The sequence below is a fragment of the Eutrigla gurnardus genome, assembly GCF_963514095.1.
Source record: "Eutrigla gurnardus genome assembly, chromosome: 16".
Classification (NCBI taxonomy): Eukaryota; Metazoa; Chordata; class Actinopteri; order Perciformes; family Triglidae; genus Eutrigla; species Eutrigla gurnardus.
In genome coordinates, this window is record NC_139927.1 from 10,564,826 (window position 1) to 10,587,970 (window position 23,145).

The window sequence follows — 23,145 nt, forward strand, 5'->3', positions numbered from 1 at the left end:
TGGGGAGTGTACCTCCCAGAGCATCGCTCCGGCGGATCAATCATGCTAATATCAGACAGTCATGGGAGGAATGTCAACAGCGCTCACCTCTAACCTCATGTGTGAAGGCATTACAGTTGGAGCGGTGACCCCCTGATTCTCCTCACGCCGACCTCTAGGCAGCCCTGCTCTAATGGAGATTTTATGGATGGTGTTTCACTTTATAGAGGCTGTGGGTCTGACTCTGCATGGCTCTGGGAGCCAGATGTGTTATATGGACAAAGGAGGCCAATTACGTGAGATGGAAAGGCCTTTTTTAAGATGCTTTTCTCAGGTACAGCCACTGATGTGTCAATTAAACCTCACTCAAGGAGAAACTGCTACAAAATACATGTATGTCCATGAAGTTGGAATCATTTGCAAATGTCTTGTCTTTTATCGCGCCTAACAAATGTTATGCATGAATTAATTTCTCCTGGGTAATTATGACACATAATGTAATCATTGCACCTGGTCCAAAGTGATGCATTTAAATAGGAATAAACAGAGGATTTTATCTGAAAACAAAATATTCCAACGTTATGGGCAACAGTGTACTTCTGATTTTTAGCAATAAACTCGCTGGATTGCATTTATTTGTAATATTTTAGTGCTTTCAGAAGCTGCCTTCCGGTATCCTCTGCTCTGTGTTTTGAAAATCATAAAATGAAAACACAGTTTCCTAACATGGACTAGTTCGTTAAGGCAACATCCTTTCCAAAGCTTGAAATCACTTAAATCCAATTAAATGCGTGAAAATGGTTTTCGTCCATGGATCTTTCTTGAACGTCACTTCGCACTAAGGAGTTGACTTTACTGTTAACAGCTTGGACGCAGACGCGTTGAGAAGCTGCCTTTTGTTATTATGGAGTGCGAGCAGATGTACAGACTGTGAAATAGCTTTCTGTGTGAATACCCCACTGAGAACCCTTTCTATAAGATATCACAGGACTGACCTTTGAATTCAGATGTTTAAGTAGTCTGTTCACTGTTGTCATGGTACATTTTTATAGATTATGTACATTTTGTTGTATGAATGGTGCTTTACACATACATTCTAGATTATATGTATTATTAGCTTCAAGATGTTCTTGTATGAATGTCCTCGTATTACTTCTTAACCCATAAAGCTACTCAGTAAAGAGAAGTATGCATTGAAAAAAGCCCTTCTCCTGTTGTTTTTGTGAAGATCCTCGTGCTTAAATAATAGGAAAAAGGCAGAATCGTCATCCTTAACCCTGATTTGTGACAGACAGTGCAGTGTCTGTTGAGTCTCATTCCTGTTCTCGGTGACGTGAACTCGCAATTAGTGTGTGAAAACCGTATTTTGAAATTGTGCTTCTCTTCAGTGTGGGCATATTCTTGGAGATGGAGAAAGAAAAAAGAGAGACAGACGGTGAAAGGAATGATGGAGCGAGACAGACAGAGAGTTAGTGCATAGCGAGAGAGAGAGAGAGGGAGATAAAAGGACTAGAAAGAGAGGCAGAGAAAGAGTAGAGAGATCAAGTGTCAGGTCCACTGTGGTCCATTTTGCCCGGAGACAGCTGCAGCCACAACTGACAAATCCAGAGGGGCCCCTTCCTCTATAGGCACCGGGAAAGCACCGGGAATTATCCAACGTCTCAGCTCTCTGCTCCTCAGGGAACCGCTCTCTCTCTCTCTCCCTCTCTCTTTAGTTAGCAGGGGGAGAGGAGGAGGAGAGGGTCACGGCCGGTTCCACTTCCAGTGATACCCCCTGCTCCACATGACTCCCCCCCCTCCCTCTTTGCAGTCCTGAACATGGGGTAAATCCTGGAGATTCAGGGGGCACAAACCTCTCTCACCCTCCCCTGCTTCGACTTCTTCCTGCATATGTCCTCTCATAATGATTTATATGTGTGTGCGTGCGTGTGTGCGTGTGTGTGTGTGTGTTAAAGGGATGTGGAAGGAGCGGAGGGGGCAAGTGTGAACAGCTGTGATGTATTGTCGTCTGGGGCATGATAATATACCCATGTCATTAGGGCTGGACATTGCAAACATGTGTACGTGTGTGTGTGTGTGTGTGTGTGTGTGTGTGTTTAGGTAGGTTTTAAACCAAGCTCGTCACAGTTCAAAGGAGGCCACAGCTTGCTGGCAAAGCCCCGATACCTGCTGCGCCTGTAAAGTAAAGGAGAATGAAGTGAGTAAAGTGAAATGAATGCAACCTACCGCCACAGAGCAAGACAAAACACACACACACACATAGGGCAGGATGCGGATATTAGTGAGAGAAAGGGGCTATCAGGTGAGTGTGTGTTGGGGAGGGGGGTGGGGGGGTGCGCGGTAGCTGGAAGGGTGAGAAAGGTAGAAGGTTTTGATGTTTGGAGAGGGAGTGCAGCGGGGGAGCGCATCGTAATGTATCTATTGAAGTCCAGGCCTCTGTGTTTGATACAGTACATCTGTACCCCATTTCCCTCTTTTCCCCCAGCTGTGCACTCTCACGTGTACAGGAACAATAAGACCCGGGACCATAAATTCCCTCACTCCCTCTCTCCCCTCGCATCCATCTCCCTTAGCGTCCATGTTGCCCTCTTTTTAATCTCTTTTTTTTTTTTGCCCCTATCTTTTCCGTCGGTTCTCCACACCCAAACAACCCCCTCCTCCCCCGTCCTCCCTTGTTGATCTAATGTAATGATCGCAGCCTTTTGCTATTAGCTCTGACGTCTGCCTCAGATTGCTGACTCGGCTGCAGACACACTGCATCATAAAAAGAAAAAGAGAGGCTTGAATTAATTGATTTCCTCCCGGTAAGAGGGGTCGTGTCTTCTGCTCTGGTTTCCGACATCCCTTACTCCCCCACCTCTTCCCTCGCCTCACACCCCCCCCCATCTCCTCCACCCCAGTGCGCCCCTTCACCCAAATCCCTCCACCGCCACTCTTTGGCGATGCAGGAGAGTGGAAGTATCCGTTGGCCCCCGTCAGGTCCGCTGGGGTCTGGTGCGCGGTAAATGAAATATGGTAGCTGTCGCATTAGGAAATCCATTGAAGTTAATTAGGGCCGGTGTTCTCTGCGGAGCCACATCTGCTGCTGCTTAGGCGCCAACACCCCCCCAGCCCCCCTTCATCCAGACACTACTAGGGGGGGACCGTGCTGTGGGGGTTGATACCGATGGGGAAACTGGACCTGGGGTATTGAGTGGTACTGGCCAGCGGTTGGCTGGGGGGGAGAGTGGCAGGGAAGCTGAGTGGCTCTGGAGGTCGCGACCCCCAGGTAATTCGTAATGGTGGCTGGATGGAGCAGCGGGTAATGGACACCGCGTTGTTATCTGGGCTATCAGCTGGCTAAGCTGCTGTAAACCCGCTACTCCACACCCACGTCCTATAACAACATGTGATATCGACCGGCCCACGTTGATTACACCAGGATGGGTGATGTTTCAGTGCCCGCGTTCGTACGCCGGTCCGTTCCCCCGCCCCCCGACGGCAGAGCGGCGTTGCCAATAAAAGAATTAAACTGTCTTCTGTCATTGGCTGGTAATGAGCTGTGAAACGGAGCTCAGTAATTTGGTAGCGAGGGCTATTGCAGGGTAATGAGGTGTAATTTTGCGATGGCAGCTCCGATAGAACGGTCACAGGGCGTGCAAGGCTTCACCCTCCATCGTGCAGCAGCTGACTTACATCTCCGAGAGTGATACGGCGACCAAACAATAAAGACAAGACGGGTAAACTTAGTGTGACAGAGCTGACCGCTACATCGACGGTAGTCGCAGGATTCAAAGGGCAGCGTTTTGTCAAAGAGTGACAGACCCGGCGGGGTCAAAAGTTTAATGATAGTGCGTGTTTGAAGCGAGGCGACTGGGCAGCGTGTCGGCACGAAGACGAACGGATCGGAGCTGCCTCCAGAGGCCGGTCACAGCTCTTGAGCGCCAGACCGGCGGGTCGGATTAGGTTCTGGGTTCATCAGTCGGATTCAAAGAGCACCCAGTAGAAACCACGTGGAGTCTGGGCTTCGTCGTTACTTCAGGCCTGTTTTAAATATTTGCATATTAATTAGACTCTTTTGCCGGATGTTCCGGAGGGTAAAAGGGTTTATTGTATGTTTGAGAAGCTGTATCATATGAGCAGGGATGATAAGGAAGCCCATGTTTTGTCACTTTTTCAAGTTTGACGTGACTCTTTATAAACTTTATAAACTACACTATCAAAGTAGTGTTTCTTTAAAAAAAAATGCAGTTCCATATGGTGGTTTCTTTTGTCTTATTATAGTAAATTCTACCTTTTTATTAATTAATTATAATTATAATTCATAGGACTTATATAGAAGTTGTTTGTGTCCTCAAAGACACTTAACTTTAGATGCTGGACAGAAACTTTGTCTCCCACCGACCGATTTAACTTCACATCGCTTGCGTGTCAAAGACATTACAAAGCAAATTTGTGATTTCAGGCTAATAACTAAAATTAACTTGACGTGACTTTCAATTCTTTTCTCCCAAAGAGAAAGAAGGTGAAGGAATGGTCACTTAACCTTTGTCAAATCACAAAATAACCCACCCTCGGTCGGTCACAGCGGGGGGTCGGTTCACCCCGCTGGGATCATTTGTCACCTACAGTCCGGTTCAGGGAGCGTCTTCGCCGCGTCATCCATCTTCACTTTGCATTCTAAGTGTGTGTCTGCGTTGTGTGTGTGTGTGTGTTTCACGCCATTTGTCAATAGTTCAGAGTGCATCTTCACTCATTCGTCTTCAGCGAGCGTCTTAAGTGTGCATTCTTTGTGTCCATCTCAGGTCATTAGTGGTCGGCGTGTATAATGGATGAATGGGGTGGGTGGCTATCAGGACAATGTGAAGGGTTTTCTCTCCGCTTGTCTGAAACTGATTGGACAACTTAACACGATTGTGTTAAAACAGCTTCTTTCTTTTTTTTCATCTGGTTATTTAACATCGCAGAAAGACGTGAAAAAAATGAGAAATAATAAAAACAGCCGTCATTACGGTCCAGATCTCTCCTAAAGATAAATATTTTACAATTTTGAAATGCAAAACTGAACGTTTTTACAGTTGGTTGTTTGACCTCGGCTGTGCTGAATCGTGTGTGTGCAGACTTTGACACCAGGAGGATGTTTTCGCATTCATCTGCTGGAACGGGAAGGTGTTTCATGTGTGTGTGTGTGTGTGGTGTGTGTGTGTGTGTGTGTGTGTGTGTAGGAGCATGATGTGTGACACCATTTGTTATTGACATTCAATTATTAATTCAAGAGAGTGTTTTTCTATGATTCTTCAAACAGTTCTGGATTTTCTTTAAATTGACCGTAACCGTAGTAAACAGGGTTAGTCATGTGACCTCACAAGATCTTATACGATTTGTTTGTTGACCTTTTTGACCCCCAGGTCTCGCAGTCTCCTCGTCTGCCTGACTTTACTCTTAACTGCTCTGCTCGCCTCCCACGCTCATATACGACTTTGAATCCCCCCCATAAACGGCAACATCTATGTTCGACCACACACGACAAAATATAGAAATGAGATAATCAAAAGTGATGCGGTTTGGCTCAAATTGAACGATGCTGCGGCCTAAACTCGACTCCGTTCGTTCAAGCTACGTATATCTAAGAGCAATTTGGGTGGAATCAGTTGCTGCTTGATATGAGAGAAAAAAAACATATGAGAGGAGGCAGGACGATGAAGCTGGCATTAACCGCTTGTGTGAATGTGTGTTCTGCCTGCATACTTGGCATCAGATCAAGGTGGATCTGGTATGAGCGAGGGAATGAGCTAAGAAAAGTGTGTGTGTGTGTGTGTGTGTGTGTGTGTGCGCGCATTTGCAGCCCCTCATTAGCAAACTCCAGCCCTGCGTTCACAGTATGAACACACCCCTCCTCCCCTTCCCCTCACCCTCAGCCTCTCTACTAAATGAGGTTAATAAACTCAAGCGTTTACTACCATCACCAACACCATCCCTCCTCCCCTGCTTTCTCCTTCATCTCCCCCCCCCCCCCCCCCCACCACCTCCACTATGCTTTTTGGCGCTCCCGAGCCAGCACTCCTCCACCTCCTCCCTAAGCCTCCCTCCTTTCTTTCATCTCAGCTGAAGAACGATTTCTTCCTCTTTTCCTCACCTCCTTTTTTTTTTTTTTTTTTTTATTGTCATTGTTGCGGGGCGAAAGCTCTGGGATTTCCTCCCTCTATTTCCCAGGACAGAGCTGCAATTACAGCTCAGGAGAGAAGAAGACCAGCTGTGCGGGGAGGGGGGGGGGGCTGAGAGCCATATAGAGGCAGTCGTAGGGCGACAAAGATTAGGGCGCCCCTCAGAGGCCAGGAAATGAAACTACTCCCCCCCCCCCCCACACACACGCACAATATTTCCTCCTCACATCAAAGCGGGAGCATACTTTCAGACCACATGGCTGATTTTTTTCTTCTTCTTTTTTTAAGTACCAGGCAGGGTCATCATGACCAAACAGGAATAACAACCCATCATAACAAATAATGTGCTGGGTTTGACCTGCCTCACTTGTCCTGAGCATTAAAACACAAGCGAACACACACACACACACGCACACACACACACCGGCCGTGGCAGGAACACTCCGTGATACCAGGGCGATGTGAAGAATGCATCAAACAGCCTTGGCTGCTGGTATCGTGGATCGTATGTGGACGGGGACATCCTAAAAGAAGAAAATATGATTAAAGAGAACACATAAACATTAAGGAGAAACAATTCAAACAGCTGTGACCTGAATACGTGAAGGAACGCTGTCGGGGCCGGACACAAACATTGTGTGGCACCGTGCCAGTGTGAATGTGTTGTTTTGTCCTTCCAACTTAATGCTCACAGCCTCCAATCTATCTGTTACATAGATGACTTATTATACTTATTAGGGTTTTTTTTTTTTACTTACCTGCTGTACAGAGCGGGAAACATGGACATGAACACTGAAATAACCCCTGCGATTATCCGACATCTGACTGGATTACCTTCAAACAAAAGAATTATTTGCACCTCAGGTCCGGTCACAGTGTTCCTCTGGTCATATGACCGAGGGGGGCCTGCTAGTCATCAAGGCCCGAGCTGTAAAAGTTTAACAAAGATGTCCTTAACTGCAGAATAGTTAAACCATCGTGTTTTTAATGCACTGGGTGATGCATGTCAATGGTGACTTCACACTGATTACCATCCATTTGTCTTGCCACTCATCCCGCTGCACGCGCTCACGCGCTGAATGAGCGCCGTGTCAGACGCCAAGGAGGACGGACTAAGCTGCATTATATGATGGCTTGGCAGCGAGACGGGGTTGGAAGATCACCAGACGAATTCTTTTAACTCGGGGATACTTCACTTACACTCCCAGGCGAGGGAGTCAGATTCCAAATATGGAAAACCTTGGTTTAAAAAGTTCCCGATGCAGAAAATACAGGTTTCATTTGAATAATAATTTCGGGGAAATCCACTAATTTTGCATATCCGTGTCAAACAGTTTGTCTTCTTCTGTGGTGGAGCTTCGTCATGTCTGACTCGAGTGACATCACTCGTGTATCTGGGCTTCGGTTTGAGACTACTAAATCTCAACTGAAAATCTACCGAGGTGCATGATCCAGTATTGTTGGAGCTAAAAGTCTAGATATCTTGCTGCTTTGGCTCTGATCTCCTTTTTTCCGGTGTCTCTTAAGTATGTGGAAGTACTAAATTGCTTGAGTCCTCTTCTAAATGACCCAGTCATCCTTGTCTTATGGATGTTTTTGACCACATGCCATCTTGGATGGACACTTTTATCCGTAAATGTATCGGATGCTTGCCCCCCCCCCCCAAACTGGATATTATCCCATGACCCGCTCCGGGACCCGCTCTGCACTGGATCGCGTTATTAAAAACTGACTGCGCTGGTTCAAACTTCAGGCATCAGCTGCTCACAATGTAATGTTTCCTCACAGCTGTGGCGCTGTCGGCTGGTCGGCGTGGAACAGAGAGAGTGATGGCAGCAGGAGCTCCCGTCGGGGGCCCACGGGACCGTCGGGAGAGGAGCAGACGGTCGTGTCGTTTCACTGGAAACATATGGTGAAACTCAAGTGTGTAATTTACCTAGGACTACGGGTGGCCCCATGTAACACGCACGCACGCACACACACACACACACACACACACACACACACACACACACACACACAGAGACAGTGACAGGGTGTAATTTACCTGGGGCCTATGGGTGGCCCAGTATCCCGTTGCACTTGTCATAAGCACAGACAGCTCAAACTCTGGTTCACACTCCGTGGCAGAGACAGAGAGAGTGAAACTAATTCCCCCAGACAAGGAGAGTAAGAAATCACACCAACGACAGAGACGTTGGAGATCAACGCAGTGAAAAAGGGGTTGTGGTTCGGGGGGGTGTGAAACCGCATTTAGTGGATTGGCCCCCGGTGGAAGACGTGACCCCTAAAAAAATCTTCACCTGTGGGAGTCGCCGCACACTCTGTGTCACATCCTCTCCGATCCATCAACCTCCTTTTCAAAGCCAGCGCTCTCCTCCCTTCAGAGAGAGGGAGAGAGAGATATGAAGGCCACGGGAACACCAGCGGAGGGGAGGAAGACAGATTAGAGGAGTGTGTCTCTCCCTGCATTCCTGCACTGACCTTCGTTGTAGTGTGGGCACTGTAGCTATCATCGGCCCAGTTTTTTTTTGCAGTCGGTTTGTTATTGAAGAGGAGGTGGGATCGTGGGCTCCTCGGACCTGCATGCCCCACCCCGATTCCACGGCAACCGTCGATGGAGCGGGTCTTGTTTCGCGTGGGGATTTGAGTGACGGGCGGTCCCCCCAGACGTTTTACAGTTGGCATTGTTTGAGGTGTCTGTCTGTGAAGGCTGATATGATAGCCTGTCTGCACGTTGCTGTGTCTATCTGTCGGTGTGTGTGTGTGTGTGTGTGTGTGTGTGTGTTTTAGAGAGAGAGAGTTGGTGTTTGATCTCATTTTCTAGCCAAGGGGCTTTAACTTCACTCCAGGTGCAGGGAAGTCAACCTGAGGGCATGTGAGGCACATACAGTTGAGATCACAACCCTGATTTACACACTCTCTCACACACACACACACACACACACACACACACACACACACACACACACACACACACACACAGAGGCAGGAAGTCTCCTTGGAGCAGCAGTCAGAATAGAGACTGAGTAACTTTGTGGTTTAAACTGGTTTACCAGTCCAGCGGTGTTGCCGTGGAATGCTTCTAGCGACTCCGCAGCGTTGCTGTAGGATAAACATTACCGTTCCCGCCTCCACATGTGGACATCAATCAGTCCCTAACAGAAATACCGAGAGTGGGATGAAATGAAAAAGGGTGAAAGGGCCGGCTGGTTCAGTGGGCAGCGTAATGACAACATGCAGGACGGGCTCTCGGGTCTACTGTACACAGGAGTCGTGCCCTGATTGGACGGAGGAGAGTCAACAACGCGGCTGAGACGCAGTCGTCCAGCAGGTGCAGAAGATTTGTCAATTTGGTTAAGTTTTGGCGGGAACATTAACTCCACGCAATAACGCGCATCGCTGTGCACCGAGGTGAAAAAAGCCCTCGACTGTATTTCCTCCATTACCTCAAATGTAGCAGGAATAAGTGCTCTCTTTATTCCCGCTGTATCTCCACACACACAAACTCTGTGTGGTCCATAATGAGCTCAGTAAACATCTGCTACTCCTGTATTAAAGACCATTTTCTCCTCGTCTCATCCTGTAATATGGAGAAATTAGAGTGCAGGGACTCATTCGGCGTGTTTATACACACACACACACATTCACAGAGAGTAGACATAACATACGGAGTCCAAGTGTTTTTATGCTACCCAACTGACGCTCTGACATACCATCTCAACACCACAATTTTCCATCCACAACAGTAAAACACTACTGGGTGTCCTTGGTCCCTGAATACCAAGGGGTTGTTTTTTTGTTGTTTTAGTAAGTGCAGCCTACCGGGACCTGATCCAAGAAGCAGGTTTACTGTTTCATCTGGAAATCTTTACTAATTCATAGTTTTAAAGCAGGTAACTCAGTAAAAAAAAAAAACTGCTTCTTGGTAACAGGCTGCTCATTTTGTGTGTGTTTTAATTTAAATAATCTGTTTATTTACAAAGGCAGTGTTTCCCACAAAGCACTGTAGGACACACAAAGGATTTGGTTACACAACTACTGCTGGATGCTGCATTTATAGAGAAAAGGCACCACCTAGTGTCAAAACACCATATAGCACTATATAAAAAGAGTAGTCCTGTGTGTTTCTTAGGAGAGTAAGAGATGTAATCCAAAAGCTTTGAAGGTTTAATAGCTTTTATTATAGAAAACACTTAATGGATGTCACATACTCAACTGACAAAGAGAAGAAGGCATGACTCCTCAGATTACAGCACCAGTTTCCTTCCTGGCTTCACTGTATATAAACCGGTGTGGTCGTAGTGATACATCTGGATTTACTTAATCCAGCTGTGTCCTCCACATCCATGCAAACCTCACACGCCATGTCTTTTTTTCCCTCTAACTCCTGAAAAAGTCTGTTGATGCAACGCTGGAAGACGTTCCTCACTTGCTCATCTCCTGCTGGATCTCACTGTGGATCTGCTCCTCCAGCTTGGACGTGTCGTACTCCTTCAGCATGTCGTACTCCTGCCAAGGCCGTGCCCACTTCTGAGCATGCTCCATCCGCGCTGGGGTCAGGCAAAGGTCAAAGCGGATGCCCTGGATGTTGAACTTGGGCCGCTCCCAACGTTTGGACCATGGCTTTGGGCGCATCCTTACCCTGAGCTGGTGGATGGACAGAAATTGTAATATGCTGTAGTCCTTAAATCCAGCCACCCACTCTTATCAATATTACTATAAATAATACCTGCATTAATATGAATGATACATGTTAAGTTAAGTATAGATAACTTCTCTCACCTTGTTGAGCGTCACCTCTCCGGTGGGGGAGAAAGGCACAGGTTTCATGTCCGGGTCCACGGTGCTGTACTCGGTCAGCGCGTCTCTCAAATACATCAGGTTGTCGTCCAACCTCTTCTCCAATTTCAGCACGTCGATCTTCTGGATACGAGGGCTGTAAAGTTCGTAGCAGATCTCCACGCCTGAGACAAAAGTGCAGAGAGAGAGAGAGACTCAATACTGAGAAGCAATACAATTAAACATCGACAATAACACATCTCATTGTTTGACTTAATAAAACCAAAAGAACAAAATAAATATATACGTCACCTTGGTTATCAATGATGTTCCTCAGGATAAATGTGGCTCCCAGCCCCTTCCCACCCCTCTGGATACAGATGCCCACGAAGCGATTCATTTTCCCACTGGCGTTGGGGTCGGCCATGGTCACTGCCAGGATGCTCCCTTAAACCAATCAAAATATAACAATTAATACACTTTATGATCATTTGCACACTTTTATACAAAAATATAGAAAAACAACCTTATTGGAAAGCATAGGACATTCCCTTGATATTTAAAAGCTACTGTCTCAGAAATACTGGATCTAGTTGCAGCAATTTAATTAGCAGTGTGTGAAGAGTGTTAATGACCTTGTGATTGTTTTGGTAATCGTACAGCTGTCACCTCACAGTGGGAATCTGCCTGTCAAGTAACTAAAACCGGGTTTCCTTACCAACGTAGAACTCAGGGATGTCCAGCACTTTCCTCCTGCGGATCATGTCTTTCCTCTCGATGTAGAACTTAAAGGGCTCCGTCCTCTGTCTGGGAGGGATGAACTCCGGGCTCAGAAACCTGACAGGGAGACACCACTCTTAAATATTAATACACACTTTATATACACAGCATGAGTCTGTGTGTCTGGGATTGTCAGAGAGAGACTGAAGTGACGTTGTACTTCCGCAGAGACGCCACAGTCTGTGTTTTATCTATGATGACGGGTTTGGGTGGAGGGGTGAACTTCGGCGGCTCCTCGCTGCTGCTGGCCGGAGTGAGACGACACGCAGACGTGGACACGAACCCTGGAAATAACACAAACATCGTATTTAATGCCTGTTAAAAGCGGTGCTCGCTGTTGTGTTGAACAGTCGCTAGCTTAACGTGACCGTTAGCTACTGTTAGCTCGTAGCTCGTGCACGTGACGTTACATGACAAGCCGGTCGGGAGCTTTTAGCGGAGAAAACAGCGCTTCTTCTGCTACTTACGTTCATGTTGGAGCCGCAAGTTTCGCAATAGCCTCAGCGAAAACATGAATGTGTCGAGCCCTTTCGCACAGGACGCCATGTCTGACCTTCGGTAGTCACGTGGGGGCGCATAGTACGGAAGCCCTGTAGGGAGACGTCATTGAAACGCGATCTGTCGAATCTGCAGTAAGGCGTATTTCCCACAAGATGGCGCAACTGTTTCATCGCTTGGACATAATCGCACCTAATTCAAGGGCACAGAAAAAAATAGGAAGAGGCACCTACAGAATAGTAAAATAATGATGATAATAATAACAAATATAAAAACATAATTCATTTAAATGATAAACATCGACCTATTGAGATGACAGACGAGCCAAATTACACCACATTTGTCGATTTTATGTTGTTTTCTCCTGCATTTATGAAGAATTCCAGCCAGCTTTTAGGTAAATGTATTTACATTTATTGAATAGTGGGGAAAGAAGTATTTAGAAGACGTAGGAAAATCACAATATAAATACATTCCTTTACAAGGAAAATTATTTTACTTTAAAAGCACAAAAGTAACAACAACAATAACAACATGTGGCCTACAAAAATGATTAAAAGTGAATATAGGGTTTGCATTATGTGACGAAATGTCCCCTGTCCCGGTGTTAAACGGTCCGACTCCGACAAGTGGCGTGTGTCTGGTAGGGAACTCTGGGTCTTTGAGACCATGCAGGGGAGCGGCCGCGGGCCTTCAGGTGGGCTTGCCTCCCCTCCCACAACACAACACGCAGTTCCGAAACGCAGCCGGGGAGAGCAGCGCGCACTGCTCGACGCGCGCACTCTCGCGGCAGTGTGGTGGGAGGATGAGGAGGGCTCGAGACATGGGACCGCACATCTCCCGCACGCGACGCGGAATCTGACGCGGCCGCCGGACTTTTTTTTTTTTTTTTTTTTCTAATGCTATACGGAGAGACCCACCAACCGCTCGGCTTCAAGGATGTTCCTCTCGGATCGCGGGACTCTCTCAGCCGTCAGTTGTGCGCTCCTGTTGGGAATAACGTGCCTGGGCGTCCTCGGCGATCTCACCAAAGGCTCTTCAGACTTCTCAGGTTGGGGGAGTTTTACGTCCATGCTTTGTGTACAACAAAAAAGTAGTGGAATGGCTTGTTTTTCTAAGCTTTAAAAGGTGTCAGGTGTCACGTTTTTATAAGCCTCATCCTTGTTTTACGCTCGAGGAGTCAACACGCACCCCGGGAGATGAAATGTAACCCGGATCAGCCCTACTTTCAAACAACGCGCAGTGTGTTGTGTGTGTCGCACGTCCGAGGCGAGCCGCAGCACGCTCCTTCAAATGTTTCACTAACCGAGCAGAACGCCACTTTAAACACACGCCTGTTGTGCTGCTGTCTGCTTTCCTGGCCCACGTTAAGGAACACAGCGAACCTGGCTGTGGGGATTAACTGCTTCTTTATCAGCACAGACCTGCAACATGTATACCGGTATATATCCCATTGATGAAATGGAGATAAATGCTATGTGGTTAATGTGTCACTAGATGTGGAGCTATTGTCTGGCCCCAGTGCTGCAGATTTTACAACTCTGGGAGAAGAAAGCAATCGGCAGATATAGTGTGTTTTATGCTTCCTGTACAATCAGCTTGAAAGGTAAAGTCAACGCCAGTTATATCAGTGGCCCCTGGGAACCTGCCAATTACCTCCAGGTTCATGTGCAATCCAGTGTGACGGAATCCGTGGGCTTTCATGTTGGCTAAGAAACGGGGCGACGTATTACTAAACTAATGAGTTTCTCTGTGCTGCATTAAAGGCAGTTGAAGCTGCGCGGAGCCCGAGGCAGGCCTGCAGGTTTTGTTTACTGTGCCATAAAACAGGAAGGGAGCTTTGTGTCGGTGTTAATTGGCCCCTAATGGGTCTAATGGTTGGGAACGAGCGGGGGCCAACACCGTGGGGAAAAAGGTGCTGAGGAGCAGATGCATGTTGCATGTCCTCGGCGTGTGCATGTGTCGGCGTTGCAGCCTAATGAGCTGCTAAAGAGCGTGGTGAAGGCCCGTTGACAAGCCTGCATGTGTCAGTGGCTGTCGGTCTTTGTCGTATGATTGAGTGGATCAAATTGTGGTTAATTAAGCAGGACGAGGGGGAACTATGAGGCCGGCTGATTCCAGATTTCCACTGTGCTGGAGCCGGTTCACCGAGACCCCCGGCTTAGACCCGATTATGCAAACGCTGTGTCATAGGCAGGAGTTAATTTGTTGAAATCTCAGCTTTGCTGCAACATTTCTTGGGGGCTGGAAGTTCACCTTCTGGACTTTTCAGTGACTCAGCGATAACTCGGGGATGGGGGAGGAGACTGCTGTCATTTTTGGGGATCTACCTCTGCTTTGAGATCAGATTCTAGAGGGGATGTCAGGTCTCCAGATTGCACAGAAATGCTGACCAAGCACGTCCAGCGACTGAACGGGGACTCAGAATACCTCCGGGGACAAAGAAATCCTTCAAGCCTTGCATTCTTGACCAGCTGGGGTCTCCCCGGAGACCGAAGGGCCGCTTTGATTGACGGGTGCTGCCGCGTCTGACAGAATCGGGCTGATCTCGGATCAGTGATGCTGGACGGTCTGGTTGCATCCGTTGACCTGAGGTGAATTCACCCAACTGTTGATTTCCAAAGGAATGTTTATGGTAGTAAAAGATTATCAGTGCTGTTTTTTTGTTATATTTCATCATGGAAACAAACCACTGTATGTTTGTGGGTGATTTGGTTCTGTCTCTCGCCCTGTTATCATTTTCTATTATACAGCAGCCTGAACAGCTAATTAGAGGTGTGGAGTGAGCTGAGCAACACTTCAGAGCCCCCAGGCTAACGTCGCAGCTCGCTATTTAATGCTCAATGTTTTACAAGTTATTGATACTCCGCATTTGATGTTTTTGGTTGATTTTTCTTTTCTTTTTGTGTCTCCTCTCCTCCCCATTTCCTCAGGTTTACTCATGTGACAAGGTTGTTATGAAAGTGAACCATCCATCCCCAGAAAAGAACGTAGAAAGCATCAGTTGATCGATTCAGAAGCGGATCAGCCAGAATCTGATAGTGAACATAACCGGTTAATCATTTTGTCTGCAGTCACTGCTGTTATTTCTGCTCTTCCTGCCTAATCTGACCGAAAACCCCTCATGGTTTTCGTCAACACATAGTCGTGAAGGTGAGGTGATGATTGCCACGCTGTTTTGGGGGGAGAAAAATGGCGAAACAATGGCAGGATTCTAGCATGTGCTCCAACCGGGCCTTTCAACCGCCAGTTGCTTACACAACAGAGGTGCATTGTGCATTTCTTTTACCCGTGGAACATTTCCGACTCTAGACAAACTATATGACGCTGCCAAAGGGTTACAGTGGCGCGACTTTTCTTCTCTTTCTCTGTCATAAAACCCTGTAGGCAAAAAAACCCCTATTTAACCCCAGTCAATGGGATGTGAGGCTGTTGAGGGGCCAAGGGGTCAACTGAGGTCAACCCATAGTAACTGTGAGTGTGTTGTGAGGGGGGAGGGAGTTATCATCCATCTTGCGCTTTGTTCCCCCCTGTCGGACCTCATCACACATGTTGACCGCTGTTGTGTAAGGTAGAACGAAAGGCGCCGTATTTGTTTCTTTTTAGGTCATGAATTATATTATGTGGATCACTTGAAAAGGGCAGAGTTGTGTGGGATCAGTTTGATTTGATCAGTGTTGATGTTTTTGCATTTAGATCTCTTTGTTTACTTGATTAATTAAAACACACTTTATACTGAAGGTCACAGAGATTTAAAATGCAAATCCATCGCAAGAGACGTTTCATACAAATACGACCTCAGCAACATATCTGAGATAAAGATGCTGTAGTTTTCTGGATCTGGATTTGCTAAGTTGTCTGAAATGGTAGCTAACTGTGTATTAAGGTGGATAACCATCAGAATAATGCATTGAAGGCTTTTTCATGGAGTGGAGAATAACTTCCTGAAAAACATCTCAAAGAATTTAATTAATAGATATTTAAAACAAATTTAAAATCTGTCCCAGCGCTCCCAATCCAGTAGCATTTTGTGGGTTCTTAAACAGCTGTTTAGGTGATTATCATGAGTTAATCGCATGCACACAGATATTTTCAGCAGAAGTGTGCGTGGAGCCTCCATGCGGAACGGTGATGCTAATGGGGCGCGGTTTGTCCGATAGCGATAGGAATAGATGGCCAACGTGCACGCAGACCCACAAATCCACCTCTGCTATTACCCCGTGTCCCAGTGCTGGATTAAACCCCCTAACTGCCCGCACATGCACACAAACACACCCCTCCGCCTATTACCGAGCGCCACTCGAGGCCCCTCAAATCTTAATCCGCTCTGATTTCTGAGTGGTCCTGGATAAAGGGCTGCACACTGAACCCCATGCTCTCCTCCCACAGCCCCTTCCCTTCCCCCTTTCCACCACCGCCACCACCACCACCACCACCACCTCCTCCTCCTCGCCGCCACGACTCCTCCCTTGGGCTTGCCTGATCACTGTTTCTGTGTCTGTGTGCACCAGGTGAGCTCTGTCTAAACAAATCCTGCCTCCCACTTGTTTTGTCTACTGCGGTGGAGGCAGGCGGCGCGGCGGACGGCGAGGGCCCGGCATAAGGCTGCTTTTCTGTGCGGCTGAATGAAGGGGGGGGGGGGGGGTGCTGCCATTCAATGAGTGCTCCCTCTGTGAACGAGCTTCCCAAAGGAGCCAAGTGTCAAGAAATTTGGATTCATTGCGTGACGGCATCACAAACAGAGTTGTCGGGTGTCAACGACGGAGCCGAATCTTTTATATCGTGCATTGTTTGGTGACAGACTTGAGTTTGAACTTTTTTAATTTGGTCGATCTACTGATTGACTCTTCGGATTCATTGCAGAAGCTGGTCCCTCTCTCCGTTCCCTCTCGTTATAAGGAGACGTGTCTCAGAGGGATTTGAGTCGCGGGTTTGAAAACGTTATCTGAATCTTGTTTGGAATCCGCTTATCAAATCTAAATCCTTTCAAATCCCTCATTAAATCCATTTAGGTGTTGCTTTCATAATATTTAAGTGACGATCGTTATAGATAAACGGTGAAGATCTACGACTCAGACATTGACATAAAGAGAGCTCTTTGGGGGAAAAAATGCAATAAGATAAGGAACTGATAGCTGGATCTAAAAACATAACTGAAGAGGTTTGTCCAGCTTCACAATCGAGAAAAGTAGAACCAGAACGCTAAGAATGTCAAACATCATATCCATATTTAGCCGTGCTTGTTGTAGGAGATGTAGCATCGATAGCTGAGCGACGGCATCACATATGAAGCCGTGTACATCCCATCTTCAAGGTTCGGTCGGGACAAGTCTTCTCTTGCATCCGCAGTCGAATAAAGTAAACGTGAATCTACAGAGCGTAATGATGACTTCAGGACGCGCCTGCTCCTGCATGGTGGGCGTGTTCCATTCAAAGCGGAAGTCTGGCACGACGCGACCCGCCGCGTGAGTTCCCCCTCTTGGATGCAACAAGCACATAAACAAACACGTCGGGCAACAATGCGTCGATGGTGATGAGAGACGGTGGTTTACAACGGGAAGCGACTCTTCCCCTCTGCTCGCCTTCAGCACGAGGAAATTACATGACCCCGCCTCACGCTGCAATAAACACACGTGAAATGTATTCATTTTAACGACAAAAACAACGTGCTGAAAGAATGTCCTGAATAAAAGGGTAACGCTTTGAATAGGAACGTGTCGACAAGATGAATGTGAAAATGTTTTCTTTTCAAACAAGAGTCCCGGCATGTGAGCCGTATTAATGTGCACCAGTCAAAATATGTCTTTGTCTCGTTGCCAAAATGTGTGTGGGAGGAGAGCACATCCCGACTGAGGTAACGCTTCATAAAGGACATTTTAGTCTGTGTTGGTGTCAAAGTTTGGCTTGTTTGGCCTGTGAAAGCTCTTCTGGATCCAACATCACCTGAAAACATTGGTCTGAAATGAGGGGCACAGTAACTATCAACATGTGGCTCAGGATGGGAGAATGTCGGTGGTTCGATCCCCACCCCCTAGGTTATAGTTGGTTACATCTTCGTCATGTTTCATGATAAGAAACGGCTGTTGGTTCCAGAACAAAAAGGCAAATAATCAAATCAAATAAACGAAACGTCAGGTGTGATTCTGTAATGTGGGCGTTTTCAGGGCTTAGATTGGCTGTTAACAGAATTACGTCTGAGTGAGACGAGGCGTCACTTTTTCTAACAGCGTCTGTCTCATTTTCGGGGCGAAACTCCCAAATTAAACTCATTCAAAACGACCTACGTAGGCTGTGGAGGAGTTCTAACTACCAGCTGAATGAGGCTGGATGTCTTAATCAAAGCTTATAATTGGCCCATAATATGATAATCATTATTTTAGCAGAGATTCCGTTAATCCCCAAAACCTCCCAAATGTATCGTAATGACTGTTATTGGCGAGAGCAGACGGGTCTAATAATACCTAAAGCATTTAACTGCAAAGACGTATATATGTAGACATCGCAGGTGTGTGTTTGCACTTGCCCTCTTTGGCGTGTGGGGGGGGAAACACAGGGGGAAAACACAGTGAAATGTGTGAAGGGAGATTCTTCAGTGACACCCCGGCGTTGTTGCATGCAGCTGCAGGGCAGGAAGCCGTCATCCCAACAATCGTGCGGTTAATTAAGAAAGCGGCCTCATTTGTCATATTTTTTTATGACACGCACTCACAGAAACCAGCGCACACACCTTTGCTGCTCCTGCATCTCCGGAGAATGTCAACCATGCTTTGATGCCCCTCCTCCGCCCCTCTTTTCTTTCTGGGTTTCTCTTCTACTTCCTGGGAGCTGATTTATGTTGGGTTTCAGAGTCAACATGTCCGCCTTGATCTGGCTTCCTTTTTTATCCTCGTCCCTCGGTCCCGTCTTCCCTCTTCACCTCATGCTTTGTTCAGCATAGGAGAGGGAAAAGAAACGTTGGATGCCATTCGTTTTTATGGCTCGATTAAATCCCTCGAGGCAAAGAGAGAGAGAGAGAGAGAGGGAGATGGAGAGGTAGAGAGGTGGGGTGCAGAAGGGCCAGTCTGAACAAGGAGGCATTGTGTAGCCCCCCAACTGTGTCGGACTGACAGTCTGCATTACAGCACGCTACAGCAGCCCGCTCCCCAAAGCACTGCTAATCTGTTGCTTACTGGCCCCTCTGGCTAGCTCAGGTAAGGGAGGGGGCGTGCAGAGAGATTTTCTCTTTTTTTTTTCCATGTTTAAGCCAGAAATACCAGGCAAACTTGGACCGCGTTGGTTCCGTCTGCAAAATGAGACTTGTTTGTGCCGGACGGTAAGAATAATGTTTGACGTAATAAATGATTTGATTTATCTTGATAGATGTAATGATAGTTATTAGGCTCACTTCTGATGTAGCTGTTCTTTCCAATTACAATATAACTGTTTCATGGCCCTGGGCTGTTGGCTGATTGGTTGGTTGAACTTTTGGTGTGATGTCATTGGTTGTTGAGGGATTGGCCTTTCTTCACAGTGGTGCTCTGAGCTAAATGCTGACCTCACATTGCTAACATTTTCACAATGCATTAGCATGCCCATGTTTAGTTGGTATAATGTTTACTGCTCACCATTTAGTTTAGCATGTTAGCATTTAGCACTAAACACAAAGCCCTTTGTCATAAACCAATATTGGACGTCTCAAAAGTCACCAGTTATCACAGTTTGTCCTCAGGAGAACGTGAACATATGACCACATTTAATGGCAATCCGTCCAATAGCATTCAGGCTAGCCAGACCATAATATAGTATTTAAACTTGAAGTGGACAATTTGGGTTTCTTTTGGTTGATTTGTCCTGATTTTGTACAAATTCAGGCTGAACATTCACCAGACAGAGTTTTACCCAAGGAGACCCCAGTTCTTTGGTAGCTACAAAAACAAACTCTCCGTGAAACTCGGAATGAATCGGTTCAGGTAAGCTTTCACATTTAGTCTGGCCATTCCTGCCGATCGGTCTGGGTTTGTTGTAAATGGAAGGGGATCTCTCCCTGCTAAGTCCCATTGGACATGCTCTGGATGGCTTTTCACTCCCTCAGCTCCTCTGGAGTTGTTCTATTGCTTGTTTTCACAGAACAGCCCCCTGATAAGCTTGTTAATTCCCCCAAAAGCTCAGCCTCTCAGTGCCCACCCACTTCTACCGTTTTAAAGAAAGTACTCTCACAGCCCATTCTTGAACCTGCATACAGGTACGCTGTCTTGGCGTTAGTGTGTTAAACGCATAATATGTGGTCACGTTGTTGGATGGAGTTTGTAAACTTCACCCCTCCTCTCCGACGCAACGAAAGGACGAGTGAGAGCGAGATGGCAGCGATGTTCGAGTGAGCTAAAGAGTGAATGAAGAGCGTGACCGAACAAAGCCGTGAATCGGAAGAATAACATTTTATTTTAACGCCGGTTACATTCTAAAGCACAAATAAACTCTTCCCACTTACCTGTGGGAAGGTGCCCTATTTTGAATGAATGCAGCCCACGGTATGCTTCATCTTGCTCTGGCCTGTCTGCTCTCTCTGTGTCAGGCTTTTGAGTGAGAGTATCAGGTTGTGGAGGTAAAATGTATTTTCTGAAAAGATAATGTTGTGAAGCACTAGGGCTAGGAAATAAGCATAGGACAAGGTCATAGGAAAGCAATAGCGATTGGTCAACATCAACTCCCAAGAAGCATTGGGGTGAACAAAAGGTCAAGACTATTGTAAAGCTGACCTGAAACCTTAAATTGGGTTAATTGATTCACATTCAGATTCTGGGTCAGCGTCTGATTTGCTTCCTAATAGCAATGACAGCTGAGCCTCATGGGTATCAAAGGATTGTAGGCACTATTTTTTGGTGTTTTATCAAAGATTTGTTCATTTAGATTTTTATAAGGAAGGGATTCGCTCTCCAGTATTTTTTTAAAAGGCTTTTGCCTCTGACACTTAGCAATACAATTTGCTATAAAAGGGTCAATTCCTTGACATGTGATTGACTGAACTGCACGGCAGCAGAGAGAGAACTAGTGAAAGGAGATAATTCCCATATGACCTCCCTGTCACAAGCTCACTTCGCTGTGCCTTAGGCTACCACCGCCCCGCCCAGCGATCACTTAAATCCGACCCGCTGTGGTGAGGAGGACTGAAGAAAAGATACATCTGTCGGTCACTCGGCGGTTCACACACTGATGCATCTGTCTGGTGTCTGCTGGTCTGTGGTCAGTGATGGGGCAGTTTGGATGCCACCCAACTCTCCCACGCCATAAAAGGGGCCATTAGAATGACAAATTCCTGTTCCTCTGGCTCTCTCCCTGCATCCCTCCGTGTCTTTCTTTCTGTCACACACTTTCTCTGTGGGCGTCTGGACACGCATCCAAACATCAGGGAGGGCCCCTCCCTCTTTGGCCCCTCACCCCCTCCAGCATCCCATCCCATCCCAACAATGATAAGAAGCACACATGCTCAGAAACTCAAGAGTGAAAGCGTCCTCTCCTCGTGCCCTTTGACCCCAAGGGGTCACAAGGAGAGGCACGTGCTCACAAAGGTCATGGGAGGGCTTGGGTGGGACCAGTGTTTGGTTTTTGGGGATTCCCTCGGGTAGACTTAGCGACTGCTTTCCAACCGTGAGGCCATCTCTGAGCCCAGCAGATGTTTTGTACTCAGTCAACCCCCTCAGGATGAGCCCAGACAGCAGACCCACAGGTGGACGTCCTCCCATTGTCTGTAGGAGTTAACTGACGCCGATATCCTGAAATATTAACTGTGGCCTTTTTTTTGTGTGCGAACACGAGTTATTAGCCTCTAAGCTTCTCTTGTGGTTTCATCTAAGCCAAACCGTTCAGGGTGGATTTAATCTTCTCGGTCGTGTGCGGCTGTTAACAAGCAAGGAGGACCACGTTGTGTTCACGTTCTCCTCCAGAGCAGGAAGTCCTCATCGACCCTGATGGGTTTGATTCGGCATCTCTCCAGCTCTCAGATAGCTTGTCAATAACAATCATTTTCTCTTTGCACAGTGTTTTAGTCGCCTAACCCTATCATACCATTTGCCAAATAATAACCATACCATAGATGCGATGTGTAGATGCTTCAGAAATCCATGTTAATCCATGTTTTGCAGAATCAAATATTGATGTTTAGTTGGGAGCAGAATTTGACAACCAGGTCAAATGTGCACATCATCGCAGTGAAACTAGTCGGGTATATTCTGTGTTTTACCTTCATCCAGTTCTGGTCCTGCTTACTGTTTTTCAAAACATTTATTAATTTGTGATTAACATTAATCTGTAAATCTCCCAGCATGAAACCTTTGTTGCCTCCTCTGTCTGGTCTTTATTTCTTTTCAGTCCTGAGAATTTCTTTTGGTTCTTTTCTGCTTTTATTGAAAACTGTTTTCATACTTTCATCCTTTTGAGACCCATTGGCCGAAACACACACAGCCCATTATAAGCCTGAGAGGCTGCTGTTGGATTCATTTGCTGTGGGCAAATAAATAAGCGGTGGCCGGCGGCGGGTAGGAAGTTTGTTGATCATGTCCAGCGGATTGATGTTTGTGTGCCTCTGTGGGTTTATGTGTTTATGCGAGTGTGTGTTTGTGTGTGTAGGTGTTAGAAAGATAAGCCATCGGGCCGGCGTGTTTGTGTTTGTGTCTCCAGGTTTTAATGACTACAGCTGCTCGGGCCTCCGGTCTCTCGTCTGTCAGGAGACGGAGGGGGATTTGTTGGCAGCGCTGTCATTCAAATGAAGGTCGATTGAGGATGTTGATACGCACCACGAGGCAAGCAGATGGATAAACATGTCGGCTTTTCTGCATTTTAGTGAGCCGAATCCTAACATGTGAATTAGTCTTTTCTGTCATGGCTGTCACTGCTGATGCAGCCCTCATATTTTCTCCTATTCTCAATGTACTCTTCCTCTAGCACGTTGAGGTCTTTTTCATTAGGTTTGCCATCTTTTTCTGCCACA

The 23,145-nt window shown here is 46.8% G+C and overlaps 2 protein-coding genes across 2 annotated transcripts in view; one reads left to right on the plus strand and one right to left on the minus strand.

The window, feature by feature from the left end:
• Positions 1-10,279: 10,279 nt before the first annotated feature.
• Positions 10,280-12,255, minus strand: mrpl19 (mitochondrial ribosomal protein L19). The gene is made up of 6 exons (XM_084031279.1): positions 12,152-12,255; positions 11,845-11,968; positions 11,623-11,741; positions 11,217-11,351; positions 10,908-11,089; positions 10,280-10,772 (listed from the first exon to the last, which is right to left on the minus strand). The coding sequence occupies exons 1-6, from the start codon at positions 12,228-12,230 to the stop codon at positions 10,551-10,553; spliced, it is 861 nt and encodes a 286-aa protein (XP_083887405.1). The 5' UTR covers positions 12,231-12,255; the 3' UTR covers positions 10,280-10,550.
• A 658-nt stretch (positions 12,256-12,913) lies between these two features.
• eva1aa (eva-1 homolog A, regulator of programmed cell death a) overlaps positions 12,914-23,145 on the plus strand; it is a 56,077-nt gene continuing 45,845 nt past the window's right edge. Inside the window, exon 1 of the mRNA XM_084030825.1 lies at positions 12,914-13,233. Coding sequence (XP_083886951.1) covers positions 13,122-13,233 — 112 coding nt within the window. The 5' untranslated portion in view covers positions 12,914-13,121. The remainder of the gene's footprint in view (positions 13,234-23,145) is intronic.